The sequence below is a fragment of the Peromyscus californicus genome, unplaced genomic scaffold, assembly GCF_007827085.1.
Source record: "Peromyscus californicus insignis strain IS unplaced genomic scaffold, ASM782708v3 Scaffold_24__1_contigs__length_46423439, whole genome shotgun sequence".
Classification (NCBI taxonomy): Eukaryota; Metazoa; Chordata; class Mammalia; order Rodentia; family Cricetidae; genus Peromyscus; species Peromyscus californicus.
Genome location: NW_026294535.1, coordinates 2,795,754 through 2,816,617, shown reverse-complemented (window position 1 = coordinate 2,816,617; position 20,864 = coordinate 2,795,754). Strand labels below are relative to the sequence as shown.

Below are 20,864 nucleotides of genomic sequence, written 5' to 3'. Positions count from 1 at the left end.
CACTGCAGTGGCCTGGGTGGATCCATCTATGGCTCCTTTGCCTGATGGAAAGGAAACCTGGGGAATCACTCAGTGGTGTGTACAGACCCTTCCAGCCCCTCCCACTGCCATCAACATGCACCCTGTCCTCTCGGCTGCCCCATCCCTATCCTCCACATTTTCTGCAGAGCCACATTCCAATCTCTTAGCTGAGGGAGGATCCCAGGCTTGAGCTAAGGGAGGAAGTGTTCCTGTGTACTACACAGAGGATGCAAACTGTGGGAAATAATTTCTTTTAATGACAGAGAAAGCACACCAAATCGTAACAGAAGCCTGGGCGGGAGTTATCAATGTACAGATAAACACCGGGAGGTCATTCACAGAGGTCATTCACAGAGAAGTCAGCTGGGTTAGAGAGAAGCATCCCTGAAGACAAGCGGCAGTGTGCCCCCCTGTGTGTGACCTGGTTGTCACGTCGAACAGTTGTTCCCTTCCTCACTGGATGGTAGGGTTGGGTAGGCTCCCAGATGACTACATGGAAGAGAGGCCTCAGGGACTTGCGTCACAACGGGGTGATGCCGAGGACAGGCTCAAACTGGGTACCTTGCACACCACACCCGTGAAACAAGACTGGACATGGGTCCTTGACAGGAGCTGACGGTGTTGGACAACAGGCGGAAGTTCCAAGTTCCTTTAGACTCTAGGGTTTGGCGCAACTTCCCAAAAGCATGCTAGGAAAAGGGTTCATCAACAAAACTTTGCCATCCCAAGAGATAAAAGTCACCCTCCCAGCTTTTACCGTAATGTGTCTAGGATTCAAAATAAAGATCAAGAAGCAAAAAGGCCGCAATTCAAGAATTATTTGGAGTATTGTGGCACTTTACCAATCTCGTTTGCATGTATGTATGTGTATATATATATATATATATATATATATACATACACACACACATATATATGTATATATATATATTATATGGCAGAGTAAACATAACCCTGTCAATATAAACTTTCCTCATAGATAATTGTAGACTGTACACTCTCAGAACGCAGGAAGTGTCAAGCCTATCTATCATATATTTTTCATCTTTAAAAATAATCTAACATAGTCATACTCTCTGGCTAGTAACAAACTATGAACATCTTCTGAGAATACAGATAAAGCTCTGAGATTAATAGTAAATTCTCTGACGTGCTCCCCACCCCCTATTCAGTATCAGAAATGAACATATTCCTGTAAAAGCATCCCCAGAGCCATTCATAATCAGGAAAAGAAACAAATGTTTGTTTCACCAAATGGGCTTTTAGCAAGAAGCAAGGGAACGTATTTACTTTGGCAAAAGAAAACAAATCACAACATGATGTTTTTACAGGTCTGGGTCCATGCAAGTGCATGTTTGTTATGTGGGGGTATCCTAGTCTCACCCTAAAACCACAATCAGCATGCAGGTTATTGTCAACTATTGGATTCGAGACAGAGATATTTGGCAGTGCACCTCTTCTGTTTAACCATGATCGAATCACTAAGGCAGGAATATGTGACCTTGTATAGTATCAGCAGGAATTTTTCGGATGCAAGTTTACACGGCATGAACCTGCAACTTACTGTCTAAAAAAGAAGAAAAGAACCCCAAACACAGATTCCCTGAACACAATTTAGTTGAAAATGAACAGTTAAGCTCTTAGAAATATATTTGAAACTACGAGATTGCTCTGTTCGCTATACATGAACATTTTTAAAAAGTTCCCACCCCTAAAAATTGGCCATGTGATTTCCTCATGCTGAGCGACAGCATCAACAACTAGCTACCATGGCTGATGCCTGAGCAAGGCTAGCCTCCAAAGTCATTCGTGTGTCATGTGATGCTTTTCAAGGTTGTACTGTTGAGTTCTTCAGCGGTCAACCAGGAAGCGGAGGGACCTTTAAGCCTTAGTCCATTTGTTAGACCGTGGTCCTCGGCAGTGGGTGTCCATGGCTCCTGGGCACTTTTCATTGGAGGTGGCTTGGCTGCTGCGAGTTGGCCTGCAGGTTCTGGACCCAGCTACGATCTAACCTGCAGACTCACGGAAGGTTCTTCACTCAGGAGCACACAGAAGCCAAGATGGCTGACTGGACAGCGGCTGAGGCAGTGGAGGCAGCTCCTTGGCCCAGCAGAAACAGACGCCAGGGACAATTTGTGTCGTGTGGTTTTTATTTGTGGAGCCAATGCAGGAGGGAACCAGAAATCTTGCTTCTGGGAAGCATTTGCCACACGGAGGCGTTTCATACCACGGAACCCTTGGAGGATGACAGGTGGATGGACTGAATCCTAATGGCCAACGTCCTCTGTAAGTCCTGAAGCACATCCTGGCCCGAGCCTTCGCCATTTTTGTCGTACAGGAGCTGCTTGAATGCTTCATTTTCGATGAGGACCATCATATTTTTAAGAAAGTAGCCTTCACAGTATGCTGAGAGCTCTGTGACCCCGAGGAACTGTGGGAAGAGGAAAGGAAGCGGGTGGTTACTGTGAAATGATGATCACTCAGCTGCATCAGCCTGATGCAGTCCCATCTTCCTATCACCAGGCTGTGGCTTTGTGGCCCCTACTAAAGGCCTGAAGGCCCTTCTTCTACCTCTTGCCTTGTGCAAGCCCAGTCATTTTTTTGAGCCTCAGTTTCCCAAGCTTCATCATGGGTGGGGTAGCCTAGGAGTACTGCTTAGGACATGGATGGATATACATAGACTTTATGGTCTTCAAGGGATCTGAGCAGTTGGAGCATCAATCAGAGTTGGTGTCCTATTACATACACTCGCATACAGGCACTGGATTCTTCAGCTGGGAGAGATGCTAGCACAGAGGTCACTCCTTCAATGTGAGTCCTGCTCCTGGGTGTCAAGGTACAAGGCCTCATTCTCTAGGTATGGAAACAGGGGCTAAGAGTGGCCTAGCTCTTGGAGGTTGTTTTGTAGATGAGTGTCATTCCACACAAGTTAGTGTAAGTGGAAGGTAATACAACATACTGTTATGCATGCTATCTGTTAATATTAACTGAATGGACACTATAGATTACACCTGCCTATCATCTCCACACAACTATCTACAGATCCACATGGGACTGAAGCTCTCATCTCTCATCTTCTAGACAGAGGTTTGTAGACTACAGCCCCCTGGGCTCAATTTGGCCCACAATTTGTTTTATAAATAATTATCTGCTCCTTTACAGAACATGTTTGCTGATCTTGTCCTCTTATATTTTTCAAATGAAGAGATCATGTCTTACTAATTTCTTTTCCTTTCTAAGATGGTATCTCATATACCAGGACGATCTCAAACTTTCTCTGTAGCCAGGGATTGTCTTGAACTCCTGATTGTCTTGCCTCTGCCTCCAGAGTGTTGGAATTACAGGTGTGAGCCACTAGGCCTTGAATGTCTTACAAATTTCTTTATTACATTCTGATGAGTAAGGTCCTAGTAATGAACATGTGGGTTAATAAACACCAGAAAGACCCCTGTGGTCCCCAGACCCTTCTTCTTTCCACCACAATACTAGAACTGGATCAAACTTTTCTGTATTTGACGAAGTAGCTTGTCCTCTTTTTCAAACACAGAGATAGCCTGAATGGACCATCAGAGGCTAAGGACCGAGCAGCTGGGTGAAAGGACCATTAGAGGCTCAGGACTGAGCTGCTGGGACAGCTTCTAGGGAGAAGAGATGCTAACCCATGCATTGATGGGCTGGCTTTCTCATCTGTCTGAATCCCACAGCTGACTCAAGCGCTTCCTTGAAGCACAGAGGGGATGCTGTGGGGGTCCTTGCTAACATCTGGAACTTGGCTGTTAGCATCTAAATGCCTGCAATTCCTCTGGCTCAAAGCCACCACGGCCTTCCTGCTTTCTGCCTCTTATTGCACTACTGTGGATCCTCAGCACGATGGGTCAGTGAGGAATCCCAGTGGCTGGAGAACATCTGTTGAGGCTGCACCGTCCAAAGCTGAGCGAAGTAGTGTACACACCGGGCAGGAGGCAGCTGGCCCTGCCCTTCCCTTATGCAAATATCACAGACGGCCAATGTTGATGTTGGCCCTACTCCAGGACGGGATCTTGGAGGTAAAGCTGATGTCTGTCAAAGCAGAGGCCCTGGCCACATGGGTGTCCTGTGGGAGAGTCTGCTCCCCTGCCACCCAGGAGTCCTTGCCCGTACTCTGCTGGAACTCACACGTCATCACTTCTCATTATTAAATCGCTGTATGTGCAGCTGATGCTACCAGCTAAGGAGCCTTAGGAGACTGGACCAGGACTTGCCGAGATGAAAGAAAAGCCACAGAAAAGCTACCTGTGGAGGTCGGGTTTCTGGGGCAATTCAAATTCAAATTCAAAAGGGAGGAAAGGAGGAAGACACTGGCTCTCTTCCAGAGCACAGAGGGCCTCTCTGGGTGGTGCCATTATGCAAGGCAACCCATTAAGACAAGACAAATGCTGCTTAGTTGGGGTAAGCATGGAGAGTTCTAATCCACGCTAACCAGAACACCGTGTGTGTGTGTGTGTGTGTGTGTGTGTGTGTGTGTGTGTGTGTGTGTGTGTGTCCATGTCCCAGAGACACGAAGGATAATGGTGTTCTCACCCTTTGTGGTAGTTTGCATGAGAAGTGTCCCCCCTAGTTTTGGGCATTTGAACACTTGGTCCCCAGTTGGTGGCGCTGTTTGGAGAGGTTTAGGTGGTGTAGCCTTGCTGGAGGAAGTGTGACGACACTTTGAGATGCAAAGCTTCACACCGGTTCAAATTTCTTTTCTTTGCTTCATGCGTGCTTTTGAGAGATGTGAGCTTTCAGTTTTCCGTTCCCGCCATCACGCCTGCCTCTTGCCGCCATGCCTCCCCACCACAGTGGACTCTTATCCGGCTGGAACTGAAAGCCCAGATAAGCCCTTTCTTCTATAAGACTAAGCCTTGGTTGTAGTGTTTTATCTCAGCACAGAAAAAATAATGGACACGAATTTGAGCTTGCATTGGAATCAGGAACACCTCCCCAGAGTTTCTGGTTTGATAGGTCAGGGGTGTGACCTAAAATCTCCCTGCTGCCGCCGCCACTGCTGCTGCTGCTGCTGCTGCTGGCGACCACATGTTGAGGCCCATCATTCTAAACTCTTCTATTCAAGATCACTCAATAGCAGAGACATTAGCTAGAACCTGATTAGGGAAGCTGAACCAAGAGCCCAGGCCAGGCCTGAGGAATCAGTCTGTGACATGATTCTTGGGACAGCAGAGTGAATAACACTCCTGGAGAATGCCACTGCCTGGCTTATTTTCCAATGTTCAAGGAAGCAGGGAGGTCACGGAGGTGTCGGATCTGAGGCAGGAAGGAAAGGCCCACGGTCTGGGGCTGTAATCAGCGGCAGAAGCAACTGGCTGATGTGTGCTGAAGCCCAGGGGTGAATCGCAAGCAGCACAGCACAAGACAGTGTTGGGAGCGCAGGCCCCGCCTCGGTGTCGGGGAGGCTCACCTTGGCGTGGCTGTAGATGTCCACACAGTTGTCAGTGTTGACGCTTTTTGCACAGATAATCTCGCAGTGTCGCTGCAGGGCCTCCAGTTGGAAAAATTTAGCGGCAGATAGAAGCTGCAATCCGTAAACAGAAACTGTTAGAGGTGGAGACGGGGAAGGATCAGCGAGACTGTCAGAGTGACTGTCGAGCCCTTGTGCCGGTTTGAGTGAGAAACGCCCCTCGTAGTCCCGGGCATTGGAACACTTCGTCCCCAGTGTGGCGGCACTGTTTGGGGGACGGTTTAGGAGGTGTGGCTTTGTTGGAGGATGTGTGTCATGGGAGGCCTTTCCCTACTCCCAGTTGGCTCTCCCTGCTTTGTGCCTGTGGTTCCAGATGTGAGCTCTCAGCTGCTGCTCCAGCCAGCAGGCGGCCCACTTGCTGCCTCCACTATCGTGAATTCTTATCTCTCTGGAACTGTAAGCCCAAATCGATCTTTTCTTCTTCCAGTGGCCCTACTCATAGTGTTTCCCACAGCAATAGAAAAGCAACTAATCCACTCGTCAGGGCACCTGACTGAGGGTCGGGAAGCAGAGATGCTGGAGTATACAGCGGGCACGAGGTGAGACCAGGGGAACAGGTCCTGGTTATAACGGGAAGCTTGCTGCGGGCAGGAGGCATGATGAAGTGAATCGCAGACGCACCTGTTAGATCGGGTCAGCCTCAAATACCCCAACCAGGTCTAGCAAGGACGAGGGGGTGTGACACCGATTAGCAGGGTGGGGCCTCTGTGGCTCCCTCCCTGCCTTGCTGTCCACATCTCCTCTCCAATGTCATTCCTCGCCATCCCACCTCAGGGACCGTCCCTCACCCTGTCTTCCTCTTCTTTAGGGTGCTTCCTATCCAGGTGCCACTCCCACCTTCTATGACAGAGTCCAGAAGGTCAGGGTCTTCATCCCATTGGACCATTGCCACACTCGGTTCAAGGTCAGCCCTGGGCCGTGGGAGGCTCCCAGACGCATACGGAAAGTGACAGGTTGGAGAGAGGAAGTTATAGTCCCTCAAGATGGCAGGCAGAGGGGTTATCATGAGCCTTCTCGTGATTTTTTTTTTTTTTTTTTCTATTAAGACACAGTCTCACTGTGTAGCCCTGGCTGGCCTGGGGCTTGCGATCTATTTTCAGGTAGGTCTCAGATCCCTCCCAGGTGCTGGAATTACAGGCAGGAGCCGTTACAGTCTGCTGTGACTTAAATGCGAATTCATTAATCTCTGTAAAATATCCCACAGAGGGGCTCTGAGGGATGCTGGGTAGGTGAACATGGCCCTGTCCGGGGAAGGCAGCACACTCAACTCCATTGAACTTGAGTGTGAGCTTGCCAGGTGGACCCTCCCCTGCCTGCTCATCCAGCCCCTTTATCACAGTCTCCAGTAAACAGACTAGTGAACGCAGAAAGTAAAATTTAAAATGCTTATGAAAGGCTGCCTGGCCCTGTGTGGAGTGCAGCATGGGAGGAGGGGTCCAGGGAGACCAGGGCCTCTGGAGTATCTGAGTGGGGAGCTAAGAAGGGTAAAGACTCAGGACAAACAGGGCCCTTAGTGACTGTGAGCCATACAGCACTCGCCGTGGCCAAAGGTGACTAAAAACCTTCTGGAACATGTTTGTAAAGCCCTCTCAGACTGAGGATGGCCATTCTACAGGACAGGTAGGTCAAATAAACTGCCCAGGTGACCCAGAGTCTGGGCTGAAGGGCTTCAGGTACTAAGCTGCCCGCTTCAAACAAACAAATAAACAAACAAACAAACCCACATTATTTAACTAATTAATTGCTTTTAAAAGATAGGGTCTCATTCGGTAGCCCTGGCTGGCCTGGAACTCCCTATGTAGACCAAGCTGTCCTCTAACCCATAGAGATCCACCTGCCTCTGCCCGAGTACTGGGATTAAAGGTGTGTGCTCCCATGTCCAGCTAGCTCCCATCTTTAATTAGGAAAATGGATTAGAGCTCTGGCTTTGGATGGGGCAATAGAATGGGAAGTCAGGTGCAGTGGGAGCAGCGGGCTAGGAGGGAGAGGGATGGCTCCTAGCTCTGTTTCTGGGTCCCGGAAGGCACGGTAGAGATGAGTCATGCTTGTCATGGATGTAATACTCTTAGTAACCACAAGGGAGAGCAAGTCATCCAGGCTACTTTCTGATGGTGCTGTAAAGGTCCAAGTGTCCCAGTGCAGGGGGTGCCCAAATTCCTCGGTGAACTTGCACCTCACAAGCCATGTAAGACTGGTTTCCACTCAGGGCCCCTGGTGCAGCCAGTATCCCAGGGCAGGCTTCCTCGAGAAGCTGCCTGGCTTGGGAAGACCACAGAGCAAGGGAGGATCATGGAGCCAGGGAAGGCCACCAATTCTGAAGGCAGACGGAAGGGATGCTGGGGCAGCCAGCAACACAATGATCTCCTTACCTCCATGATCTCATTGTTTTTGATGAGAAGTGACTCCGGGCCACCATAGTAGAGATACTGCATGACCAGCTGGAAGGAGAGGAGACAGTGAGTAGAACCTCAGCCGTACACAGTACCACAGCACTCCAGAACATTCCTCTCCCTGATGGGGGGCGTTTGCACAGGTTTTCCTGATGACACCCTGAAACTATGACCCTACAGTTTCCAGGCCCTGCTTCCATGTCTGTCCACAGGACCAAATCAAACCTGAGCTTGTCTCCTCAGGACGGATGAGTCACCCGAGGATGACGACCAAGGGGAGCCAACCTACCTCTCATCCAGTCAAACTGTGCAGGAGACAGGACTTAGAGAGCCTGACTTAAAATCTCCTGAAGTCCCAGAGGGCCACTTCTAAAACAAACGTGTTCTAGAAGGTTTTTAGTCACCTTTGGCCACGGCGAGTGCTGTATGGCTCACAGTCACTAAGGGCCCTGTTTGTCCTTAGTGTAACAAGTTCCTCACAACAAGTTGACCAAATGCCAGAGGAAGCTGGAGGGGCCCAGGTTTTGATATTCACTGATGGTGCTGTGAATGTTCCAAGAGAGGCTGTCCCTTGTTATGTGACTTCCAATGTCTGAATTGTGCCCTAAATGACAGTTTTGCAAATGGGTGTCCTTGAATGGCTGAAGACTGTGGATGTATCTGAATTAGTGTAAGTGCCCCACGTGACAACCAAGTGTTCCTTTGCACATGGTGCATCGCCGTCCAGTTTGTCCCAGACTCTCCAGTTTCAACTGCCTTCCACATGCCTGGCTTTCCCTGCCTGGAGCCAGGGCAACTGGGTTGGCCAAATCTGCAGACTAGTCACGTCGTGTATTGGGACCACACTGTGGTACAACCACCACAATAGGAGTTAGGAATTTTTTTCAAGTGTGCCACGGCATATACACACCCACCACACATATACACACACACATACACACTCACACCCACACATACACACCCCCCCCACCCCCATGCGCACACACACACACACATTCTCTCTCTCTCTCTCTCTCTCTCTCTCTCTCTCTCTCTCTCTCTCTCTCGTGCGCATGCACGTGCACGCGCACGCACATACACACACACACAGACACACACAGGAACACAAATAAATAAAATGCTAATTTTGGGAAATGTTTAACACTCTTAAAGAAACTGCCAATTAACAGATACTTCTGTGCCACCAATGGCTAGTCCTGATACACTATGGAATTATGTGGAATGTTTGCACATTTCATTAAAGCAGATTCCTAACTGAATCTGTTTTTTGTTTCCTTGTTTTGAGACAGATCTCACTATGTAACACACAACTTACTGTGTAGCCCAGGCTGGCCTCTATCTCATATTCCCCTGTCTCCACTTCCCCAAGTACTGGGATTACAGGGGGCTGTCACCACATCTAGCATGGTATGTGTCTTTTTTTTTTTTTTTTCCCCTTCGAGACAAGGTTTTTCTGTGTAGCTTTGCGCCTTTCCTGGAACTCACTCTGTAGCCCAGGCTGGCCTCAAACTCACAGAGATCCGCCTGGCTCTGCCTCCCGAGTGCTGGGATTAAAGGCGTGCGCCACCACTGCCCGGCTGGTATCTGTCTTTTATGCACTGTCCGCTCTCTCCTCTTGCCTCTATCAGAACCTCTATCATGTCTTCCAGCCCCCTCAGCCTGAATGAGCTCTCTTTTGTGACAGTGGAGGTTGGCCCTCCTTTGGGTCCAACTCAGTGCTCACCCAGCTTTGTTTCAGGCAACAGCTTGTCCACAACTCAAGTGTCAGTCCTTAGCTGTCTGAGAATACAGATGTCTCACTCCTCACTGTATTCCTGTGCCTAGCACAGTGCCCGGCACACAGACAGCACACGGACACTTTATTATAGTATTATTACTTGGATACAGGGTCTCATTTGATATCTCAGGCTGGCGTGGAATTCACGGCAATCCTCCTGCTTCAGTCTTCTAAGTGCTGGGACTGCAGGCATGTGACAGGCCTGCCTCAAATGAACATATTAGACCCAGCATGCCTCCTGTCTGCGTCTCCCTTTCACTGACTTGGGGTTTTGTGTCCACCTGCCCACCACAGAGGTGGTGACATTGTCTAGGCCTTGGAAGATAACACTGCGTTGTTCCCCTCCCCCTTCTGCCTCGGAGAGCGGGCCTTATATGCCTGTGAAGTACTGTCAGTCAACACTGGGCTATTGGCTTTACTAAAATCAAGTGATTCCTCTAGCACCTTTGTGATACAGACCAAACCAATAATAAGAAGAAGCACCACTGTAACGTGCACCCCCAGCATGGGCGCTCCATTTACAAAGCACTTTCCTATCAGCCATATACATTTATTCAAGGTTGAGCCACGGGCTGAAATTGCCGCATTGGCGGAGGGAGACCCTGGGCTAATGGAGCTTAAATTGGGCCGTCCCACCCCCCTTCCAGACTCGGCCAGTGCACGCATTTTCTCTAAGTGGGTGCAACAAGCCCTTATTAGGCCAAAGGGTCTGCCCATGGAACTGTTTTTCTTGGCGGCTGCCAACCTATATGAGGCAGGGACTTTTGCAGCCTGAAAGAGGCCTAGCTCCAGGCGTGGCCTCAGTGGATCTGGCTCTTGCACACATGTGATGTTAAACAGTCTTGGGGGAGGAAACACAATACAGTATCAATTACTAGAAATTCTTCTCCTAAATTTATATGCCAGAAGCATATAAAGTGCACAGGCTTTTGGGAGCCTCCTCGTGGGTCGGATTCAGCCTTCCTTGGCCTATTTCAAACCACAAATGAGGCTCTTCTTTTATGAGCAATGGGCAGGGACACAGACAAGTCCCCAGGGCCTGATAAATCTTCCCTTCCCATTACAGGAACTTGAAGCTAATGTGGCCAGCAAACCTTCCCCATCGGAAGCAATTACAGGCCTAGGGATCCCCCTGAGGCCTGCCTTTGCCCTGCAGGACTCTGACAACAAGCCCACCGGGCAAACAGTGACTGAGAGCTTCCTGAGCCAGGCTCTTATTACTGGAGCCTCCCCAGTGAGGGCCAGGCTTACCAGTCATGGGGTACTTCTTAATGTGTGTGTGTGTGCATGCACACTCACATGAACACATGCTGTTTTCTGCCTTCAGCTCACGATCCCACTCTAACAGGCCACAGGAGTCTTGCTGTAGGGTCAGGTGATTTCAGAGCAGACTCATTTTCCCAAGGATGTGAGAAAACAATGGGACTGGGTTCAGTTTTAACCTCGGCTCTCCTAGGGGCAGCTGTGGGAACTCGGGCCACATCCTTCCAAGAGCTCGTGTCAGGAGAGTTGGGAGGATCATGGACACAAGGGCAGCATTAGCTTTCAGGTTCGAACCCTGGGCCCAGCAGCAGCAGAGGCTCTTGACAGAAGTGAGACTTCTCACGACTGAAAGCCAGGTGTAGGGTCGGGACCTAGGGACTCACACTTAGTGTGTTTTCAAGTCATTCTGACCATTTCCAGGGCACCAGACACCTGTTAATGTCCAGAAGATGCTATAAGGAAGAGTGCCCCGCTTCACGATGGCAGGAGAAGGAGGGAGAGGCCTCATCATGCCCAAGGCTGGGTCCTGCCCTGAGATTCTGCTTTCATGGGTCTGATGTACAGACTAGACATCCAGGGGACATTTTCAAAGCTCCCCAGGCGATATCAATGTGTGATGGAGGCCGGGGGAACAGGAATTCCATTTTGGTACAGTTTTTACTTAGGCCATCTCAGAATCAAGTCCTTGAGGCGTGCCACCAGATGGGCTAGGCACAGATCCTGTTGTTTCCAACATGGCCGGGATGAGCACATCATGTAAGTTCTTTTCATGTGCTCTTCTCTTTGTCTGGAATGCTCTAGCCTTCTTCTCGAGCCCAAAGCCTCATTCTGAGTCCCATGGCTTTGGCTTGGGCTTTGATTCTCCATTCCTAACCCTGCCCCAATGTCCTGGGTCTGAGCTGGTACAGCACATGGCTCCAAAAGGGAGCCCATGTTTGCAAACACCCCACGTATACTGTAGCTGACGGGCGACTTGGGGATGCTCCCTCTAGACTTACAAGTCTTTGGGAGAGGGTGTCCCTTACCTTTGGGCTCCCTCCCCCAGCCCAGGACTGGGGCTGACAGGCACTGGTCTCCCGTGATTGCTATAGGGCTGAAGGATGGAGTGGGAGGGATGGAATGAGTGAGCCGGCAGTACAGGGGTGTCCCAGGTGGTAGGGACAGCTGAGGCCCGAAGGCTACCCCAGGGCTCACCTGGAAGATGGGGTACTTCACATAGCCGATCTCTATGCAGGTGCTGTCGTTTGTTGGCTTGCTGGAGAGGAGGGCCTTGAACCTGGACAACACACAGAAAGATCAAGACTCGTCCACACGGCTACGGCTTGCCCAAATGACTCTCCTCCCGACAAATCTCTGGATCCTGCTCTGAGACACCGCTGGATTATAGCTGTTAGTGTCTAGTCGAAGCTAATGACTATGCTTGGAACTCACATCCTTTTCCAGACTGGCCACTGGGAGGAACTGGACGCTCTTTAAAACCCCATCACTTTCCAGCACCAACCAGGGGTCTCCTCCGTGGATGTCAGTCTGTCCTGAGCACCTGCCCTGGCTTCTTCTTGTCTGGAGCCCAGGGTCTCATCACCTGTCCTCCTTTCTGTTGTCCAAGCTTTGCTCCAGGGAGACAGGAACTTCTGTCTTTGTGAGCCAGGCAGCCTCAAGGGCATTTAACCCATATGGACTGGGGGAGGGCTCCCCATGGGTGATCACCTGTCTTGGAGTTTGGATGCAAAGCCCCTGGCCAGTAGGGACCTTATCAGTGGGACTGGACTTCAGAAGGCAAGGAACAGCAGCTAGAGATGTTCAGTTGGTACAGCGTGCCTGGCACTCATAAGCCAGGACCAAATAAACTGGGCATGACGGTGCATGCCTGTAATCCCAGTACTAGGGATGTGGAGGCAGGAGATCAGAAATTCAAGCTCAACCTCGCTACACAGCGAATTCCAGGACATCCTGAATTACATGAGGTTTTGTTGTAGTGGGTAGCCATTCCAGCTTTGATCTGGAAGTTCCAACCCCCATTGAGGTTTCACGCCTACAAGAGGGGCCGAGAGAGGACCCTGAAGACCTGAGATCCAGATGCATCGGCCCGCTTGGTTCCTGGACCCTGGACGCTGGAGGTAGACCCAGCAGAGTTCTCCAGAGAACACCGCGCTACACCTTTCCCTGTAACCAACCCTTCACTTGTAAGTTACCCCACAAAATAAACCTCCCTTTTAACTATGTGGAGTGGCCTTAATAGTTTCACCAATATTTTGTCTCCAAAAAGAAAAAGAGCAGCAATAGGAACAATCACAGACGTATTCCAGCCACAGAGACACCGAGGGTACGTACCTGGGAGAGGCTGTGAACAGCAGCACTTTGTGAGCATAGAAGGGTCTCCCCTCTACCAGAAAGGTCACATCAGACATTTCTTTATTGTTAAGAAAATGAGGATCTAGAACAGAAAGGGGGGCAATGTGTTAGTGAAGGAGGGTGATATTGGGTCCCTCTGGCGAACGCACGGGGAGGACAGGAAAGCACAGTGACCTCTTCATTCCTCATGGGTGACCCAAGAGTCACACTGGAGACAGCACCCATGGAGGACGGATGCATCGCTGCCACCCAGCTCAGCACAGGAGATGCTCAAAGCTGACCTGTGGTAGAAGCAGCCCGTGGGCTGATGAAACAGCACTTGCTGAGCATGTGGGGTGACCTGAGTTCTGGTCCCCAGAATCCACTTCAGAGTTGGACGTGGTAGCACTGGCATGTGGAATCCCAGTGCTCCTACAGTGAGATGGGTGATGAGGGCTGAGAATCCTTGGAATCCAGCTAGACTGGTGGACCCAGCGGCCGCCAAGAGACCCCGCCTCAGACACATGGGAAGCGAGACCTGACGGTGGCAATTGTGCTGTGACCTCCTGCACACCCATTTCTATAACGGTAATGAATATACTTCGAATCAGCTCCATGCACTCCATCTTTAACTGATAAAAAAGTGAAGGAATGCTTTTGCTACAGGATAGCTATAGGACAGCAATTTCTCCATCGTTTCCTCTTTAGAGAGAAAGGATACAAGGAGCAGAGAAGGTCCCAACCCTTATAGGAAAAGGAATCCTTCATTGTTAATTTTTTATTGCTCTCCGGGCAGCAGGGGATGGGCTTGTACAACGGCAGGCTCAGGTTTCCAACCTCCAGACAGCCAGGCACTTCTCTGTCTTCTCAATTCTGCTCTGCCTGTAGTAGCCCTGGATCTTCTGGATGAAGCCCGTGCCTGCCTGGGGGATCTCAGGAGCTGGCCCTACACAGTGAGGAATTCTGGCCTTGGCAGGGCTTGTCTTCAAGTCCTAGCTCTGTCTCCAGACGGCAATCAAAGCGTGGGATAGGCCATGCCTACCTCCTGGGATATCTGAGCACCGCTGAGAGGTGGAAGTCAAGTATACGGCTGGAGTCATGTGCAAGTACCCAGGGAGCATACAAAGTGATCGGCTAGCCTCACTGGACTTCAGAGCACCCACCTCCACTGCTCAGGTATGCCCTGCTTTTTCAATTAAAAAAGATTTATTTTGTTTTTAATTACGTGTGTGTGTGTGTGTGTGTGTGTGTGTGTGTGTGTGTGTGTGTGTGTGTGTGTCTGTCTGTGTGGGGGTGCCCACAGAGGCCAGAGGTGTTGACTCTCCCTGGATCTGCAGTTATAGGTGGTTATAAGCCACTTGACATGGGTGCTAGGAAATGAACTCGGGTCCTCTGGAAGAGCAATCTTCATTCTGAACCTCCGAGGCATCTCTCTAGCCCTAACCTGCCCTTGTTTGGATGGCCATGTGTGGTTGTCCCTTTCTTCTCGTTATCTCCTAACGCAGGACAACCGTCAGGGACATTGCTGGTTCAACGGTGTCTCCTGCCTCCTCCTCTGCAGTGGAGATGGGGACTTCACAGACGGGAGAGCTGCTGCTGCCTTAGTCCCATTTCTTTGATACAGCACCATGACAAAGACAACTTTGGGGAGAAATGGTTTAGTTTAGTTCACAGCTCCTGTCCACACTGTCAACACAGCAGGAAGCAGCTGGTCACACCCACAGCCAGGAGCACAGAGAATGAATCCACACGAATGTTCTCCACTCACTTGTTCCTTTTCACACAAATCCAGGCAATGGTGCCCACCCACATCAATAATCCACCAAAGACAATCTCCACAGACCAACCTAATCTAGACGCTTCCTCATTGAGATTCTCTTCCTAGATGATTGCAATTCGACTGCATCAAGTTGGCTATCAAAACCATCACAGCTGACATGGACAGTGGGCTGTCTATCGAAATCTCCTGTGCATGGGACTCATGGATCAGGAGCCTCAGCAGTGCCCAGTGTCAGCGAACGAGGGAAACGGTCCCCCAGGTGAGGCACTGCAGTCTCCTCATCCACGTCCTCTGTTGTGTTCTCCAAAGAGATTTACACCTACGAAGGGAGCTCTCATCTCTTGGGCCTGGCTCCCCCGCTGTCTGCCTCTTGTTTGCCCTCCAAAGTTCCCGTCCTGCAGTTGATGCAGGGGTTTGCTTCCTTCCCACCCCTACGCTCCGCGGCTATAGCCTGGCATACCCAGGCCACCACTCACCCAGGCGTGACGTCTGCTTCCTCTTGATCTCCGTGAGCTTGGGAATGGGGTAGGGACCATAACAGTGTGTGAAGATGACACACAGCTGCTGGCTGATGACTTCATTCTGTGAAGGAAGAAGAGGGGCTGTGTTCTGGGAGTGCCAGGGTGGTGCTAGCCAGGTTGTCACTACAGACACCTGTCCCCCTAGGCAAGAGGAGCCCGTGCATTTCCTATATGTCCCCCAGGACAACGGACATTCAGTTTGCATTTACCACACCTGGACTGACCTGCTCTATGGGTCCACTGCTGAGTGCTTAGGAAATTTATAAAAAACATCTTCTCATCTCACCCTGATCATTTCCTAGCCAAGGGAAAGTAGGCTTTCGTAGCTCATGAGTAGAAAGCTTTCACCTCCAATCCACCTTTATCCGTATTCTCAAATTCTGGAAGCAGCCAGTGGCCCTGAGCAAGCAGCAGAAAGCCCTTTTGGTCCCATGACTGCGGCCCACAAGGACAGGACGAAAGCTTCTGATTCAGCTCTGTAATAAGTGGATTCTAGGGCTCAGGCATTTTGGATCTGGGAGTCATCAGCTGAATCACTTTTCAATAAAAATAAAAATAAGGACGGCGGAAGGCAGTTCTGTGCCTCCGAACTCCAGCTGCCCGCGGCTCGGGGAGGATGGAGACTGGGCCGAGTGACCTTCATCCTAGTGTTTTGGTTCTTTTCCATGCCGGTCCTTCCCGTTCACTGCCCTCCACGAGCAGGTGTGCAGGCTGGGGAGTGGGATGTGGCTCACAGCATTCTGATGCTTTATGTTGGGCAAATGGCTGAAACAGGGGGTAGGCAAGTCTTTACAGCCGCTGTGGTTTGACTCGGTGTCCCTCATGTGTTAGGGGTGTGGTCCCTTATTCATGGTGCTGTGGGGGAGATGCCTAGACCTTCGTGAGACCCTGCAGGAAATCTGAAGTCCTTGAGCGTGTCTCCTAAAGGGGATTGTGGGATGCTGGTCTACTCAGCCCTTTCTCTCTTTGCCTCCCAGCTGCTCCTACCACATGCTTCTGCCCTGGTACATTGTCTCACCTCTACCCCAGAAGTCATGGACCACGGACCTCCAAAACTGTGAGCAAAACGAACCTTCCCTCTTTTAAGCTGATTATCTCAGGTGTTCTGTTTTAGCAACACCAGACTGACTAACACAACAAAGTAGCAAAAAAGGAAGGTTAAAACCCTCTTTGTACCATTTCTCTAAAGATAAAAAACCGAAGAGTCTTAGAAGAACTGAATGAGATCATCATTTTTTTCTTTCTATTTCCCATAAGTGAGTTTTTGTAGCTAGAGTTTTCCTGCCTGGCCCACAGTCAGGACAAATCTCTCTCACCTGCCAGTCCCATAGCCGCTCAGACCCGACCAAGTAAACACAGAGACTTATATTGGTTACAAACTGTATGGCCGTGGCAGGCTTCTTGCTAACTGTTCTTACAGCTTAAATTAATCCATTTCTATAAATCTATACCTTGCCACGTAGCTTGTGGCTTACCGGCATCTTCACATGCTGTTTGCCATTGTGGTGGCTGGCAGTGTCTCTGACTCAGCCTTCCACTTCCCAGCTTTATTCTTCTCCTTGTCCCGCCTATACTTCCTGCCTGGCCACTGGCCAATCAGTGATTTATTTATTGACCAATCAGAGCAACACACTTGACATACAGAACATCCCACAGCAAGTGTTGCTGGTTTTTTTTGTTTTTTTTTTAAATGACGGGCTTGGGACCACAACGATGCCAGTGATTCAAGATAGTCTCACATTTAATCCCCAAGGCAGGACATAGCTCCTCCACGTGGGTAAAGAAAATCCAAACCCTTCTATCCAAGTGGCTAGATCTCAGAAGGCAGTGTCAGCTGGGTCACGATGACGAGAGGGGTCGTTAGCAGGAAAGGAAGAAGGGATGGTGGCTACTCCCAAGGGTGGCATGGATGATACGTTAAGAGCAAACACTTTGCCACCTCACCCTGCACCCATGGGCGAGCCAGCAAACTGTTTCCCCCCATGAGCAGCACTAGAATCCCCTGGGAGCTGGTGAGGAATGCAAATCCTACCCTTGTCTTTCTGCCATTGTTTCTCATTTGTGTTTGAGACAGGGCCTAGCTATGCAGCTCAGGCTAGTCTTGAACTCAGGATCTTCCTGCCTCACTTCCCAGGGGCTGGCATAAGAGGCAAATGCTTCCAGACTGGATCCCACACTTTTAAAAAACATCATTTCCTTTCTGGAGCTGGGCAAATCCCGGCAGCAAGGTGTGCATGAGTGGGGGGACATCACTGGGTAGGTGACAGTCAAGGTTCCTTTCAAGGCAGCCTCCGCTGGCTATGACATCGGCAGATGTGGGGTGACCTTCCCATCGGCAGAAGGCTCTGTGGTTGCATACCAATGTCTGTTTTTTGTCATTCAAGAAGATGAAATGACACTTCACAGTGAAAGGCACCACAGGCAAACCCAAGGGGAAGCTGACAGAGGGGCAGGGTGACTTTACAGTGAGACGTGAGGTTTGCAGCAGCCAGGCTGCCTGGATTGGGACCCTGGCTCTTTGGGATCCTCTAAATGGGTCCCAGGTCCATCATTTCAAATGGAGATGGTGGTAACACAGTCCCTCCCTCCGGGGCTCCTTGTGAGGTGTAGATGGGTATCGAGTGGCTAGAACAACCAGCCACACAAAAGTGCTCTGCAATGGGTGATTATTATCATTAAGGCAAGTCCTGGCTTCAGTGCCCAGAGCAGGCCACTTCTTCAGCACAGGGTGTGACCCACATGGAAGAGAGAGTCTGGGAGAACTGTGAGGGCTGCCTGAGGACACAGAGAAGAAAGAAAATGGGGGAACGACAGGCCTAACGAGGCTTTGATGAATGGATGTGGCGGAAGGGGGAGATTGCTAAGCACACACCTGTCCTGCTCCGGTGTTTTCTCTGAGGTTGATAAATTAAGCAGGTTTAGCAAATGGTGTTTACACTGAGTCCCGTTTTCAAGGTTTTTCACGGAGATGGTTTGAGAGTTCTGCTGTGAGGATCTGGGAATGTCTGTGACTTCCGGATGTTTTCAAGATTTGGTCCAAAATTCACTTAGTGGCTGTTTGCCACTGGCAGCCATTTGAGGGGGAAGCTTAGACTGAGGCGTTGCTCAGAGGCTTCCCGTCCAGCACATTTGCTGATTTCCCTGCTTCGATTGAGATTTTTTTTTTAACTTTTGGTGGTACTGCTAGTTACGGTCCAGTGAGGGACTTGGGACACACACCTGCTTCTTTGGGGTTTCTGAGATGCCTGATGCTGGCACAGAGCAGCCAGAATGATTTTTTTTAAATCATTGTAAAAGAGAGATTTATTTCTAAAGAGGCCTCCAATAAGTCTTATGACAAAGCATAGCAGACTTTTTTTTTAAAAATTAAATAATCACATTCTTCCTTCTGTTGATGGAGAGATGGAAGAGGCATACACTTCCTATTCCTCATAATAAGTTGCACGGTTTACTATACTGTATCCCCTCTGTAATACATGTTACGATCTGGTGATGCTGAGGACAGTCAGTAAATGCTAGAACCGAGATAACAGGATGAGGGACAAGCTATGGAGGGGGAGAAGATATCTGCACACCATATGGCTGACAAAGGACTTAGCGTATATAAGGAACTCTTAGAATTCAACAATTCAAACAGAATAAACAGTTCAACTGGAATGCAAGAAAACGATGCAAAGAGACATTTCAGTGAAGAGAGTATGCGGATGGTGGACCAGAGCATGCTTGGGGCCGGTGGGCCAGTGCATGCTTGGGGGCGGTGGGCCAGTGCATGCTTGGGGGCGGTGGGCCAGTGCATGCTTGGGGGCGGTGGACCAGTGCATGCTTGGGGGATGCTTGACGGCACTCTGCAGCTATGTTAAAACTACCTGTTTCCCTGCAGGTCAGTCTATGTGATGTCATACCACACAGGTAAGGGTTTCCATGGAGCTTCCTATGAAAGCAAATCAACCCTCTCTGCTCCCTTCCTCCTTGGGCCCACCCCTTTCAGAGATGGAGCTGCCGGCTTTGTCTCTGGGTCACCTCCCCTGGATGTGCAGCACAGCTGCCAGGGAGCAGGTTTTGGTCCACATCTGGCAAAGGTCTTTCCTTCTTCCTGCCTCCCAGATGTTCCTGCTAGGGCTGTTGGTGACTTTCATGTCCTTCCACCCAATGACTCCCCCTTCCTGCTGTCAGACACTGGGGTGCTTGTGGAAGGCTCCTCTCCCCTGAGCTAGGCTAGTTAAACGAGCCACCGGATGAGATGACACACGCGGTGTTGGCAATCGGGAGAGGGATGGCTTTTGGGGTGGCCTGGGAGACCGGGGAGCTTGGGGTGCTAAGCATGTTGTGTTTGGGGGTCTAGGGATGACTGATTCTTATAGAAATCCACTGGGCTCTGCAGTTACAATCTGGGGAATTTTCCACATGTATGTCATACTTCAAAGTGATGTTTACCCAAACAAACAAACAAAAAGCAAAAGGCAAAATTTCTCTGTAGCATGGAAAAAAGTTAAAACCAGGCAGGTCAGAAAACACTTGGCTATCGACACTGGGAATGCACCCAGTAGTGCCTTTCACTGAGGTGGTTCTGGGTAATTTCAGGTGAAAGCCTTTGATCCATTTATTTTAAGTTGGAGCGGGGGAAGGGAGGAGTTTGCTTTTGAAATGTTCCCTGCAGATTCCACTCTTTTTGAACTCACTCAGGCCCACTATACTAAGGCTCACTCAGTAGCACGGACACCACACACAGCCAGCAGGGCCCACAGAGGCTGGCTTGAGGACGGCACTGACCAGGACAGCAGGGCCCACAGAGGCTGGCTTGAGGACGGCACTGACCAGGCCAGCAGGGCCCACAGAGGCTGGCTTGAGGACGGCACTGACCAGGCCAGCAGGGCCCACAGAGGCTGGCTTGAGGACGGCACTGACCAGGACAGCTGCTGAGAGGAGCTCGGGCCCCAAGGCTCCGAGACGCTCTGGCCCAGGACAGGTACCCACACACTGTGGTTCATAGGCCAGTTTCTCCTGAGACTTTGCAGGCTCCATGTGGACCCTGGAATTGCACAAAGCCTGCCCTGGGACAGAGTGATCACTCCAGCGCGGTCACTTAGCTGCTTAGCAGTTGGGGGAGCCTGGGCGAATTAGTTCCCATTTCCTCGCCTCAATTTCCCCTTGTTTGTTAAATGGAGATGAATTTAGGGTTCCTCCAGAAGTGCTTGTAAGACTGTAAGATTTAAGCCCTAAATATGCTTAAGTTAGTGACTGGCTTGTAACTAAATTAAATATATATTTTAAATTAAATATATAT

General features: G+C 50.1%; 1 protein-coding gene across 5 annotated transcripts in view; it reads right to left on the bottom strand.

Moving 5' to 3' along the window:
* Positions 1-256: 256 nt before the first annotated feature.
* Positions 257-20,864, bottom strand: part of Abtb3 (ankyrin repeat and BTB domain containing 3) — a 256,093-nt gene continuing 235,485 nt past the window's right edge. For all 5 annotated transcript variants that reach the window (XM_052752947.1, XM_052752946.1, XM_052752945.1 and 2 more), the window contains 6 exons: positions 15,536-15,641; positions 13,280-13,382; positions 12,143-12,224; positions 7,888-7,956; positions 5,459-5,572; positions 257-2,452 (listed from right to left, as the gene is read on the bottom strand). In XM_052752947.1, coding sequence (XP_052608907.1) covers positions 2,243-2,452; positions 5,459-5,572; positions 7,888-7,956; positions 12,143-12,224; positions 13,280-13,382; positions 15,536-15,641 — 684 coding nt within the window. In that variant the 3' untranslated portion in view covers positions 257-2,242. The remainder of the gene's footprint in view (positions 2,453-5,458; positions 5,573-7,887; positions 7,957-12,142; positions 12,225-13,279; positions 13,383-15,535; positions 15,642-20,864) is intronic.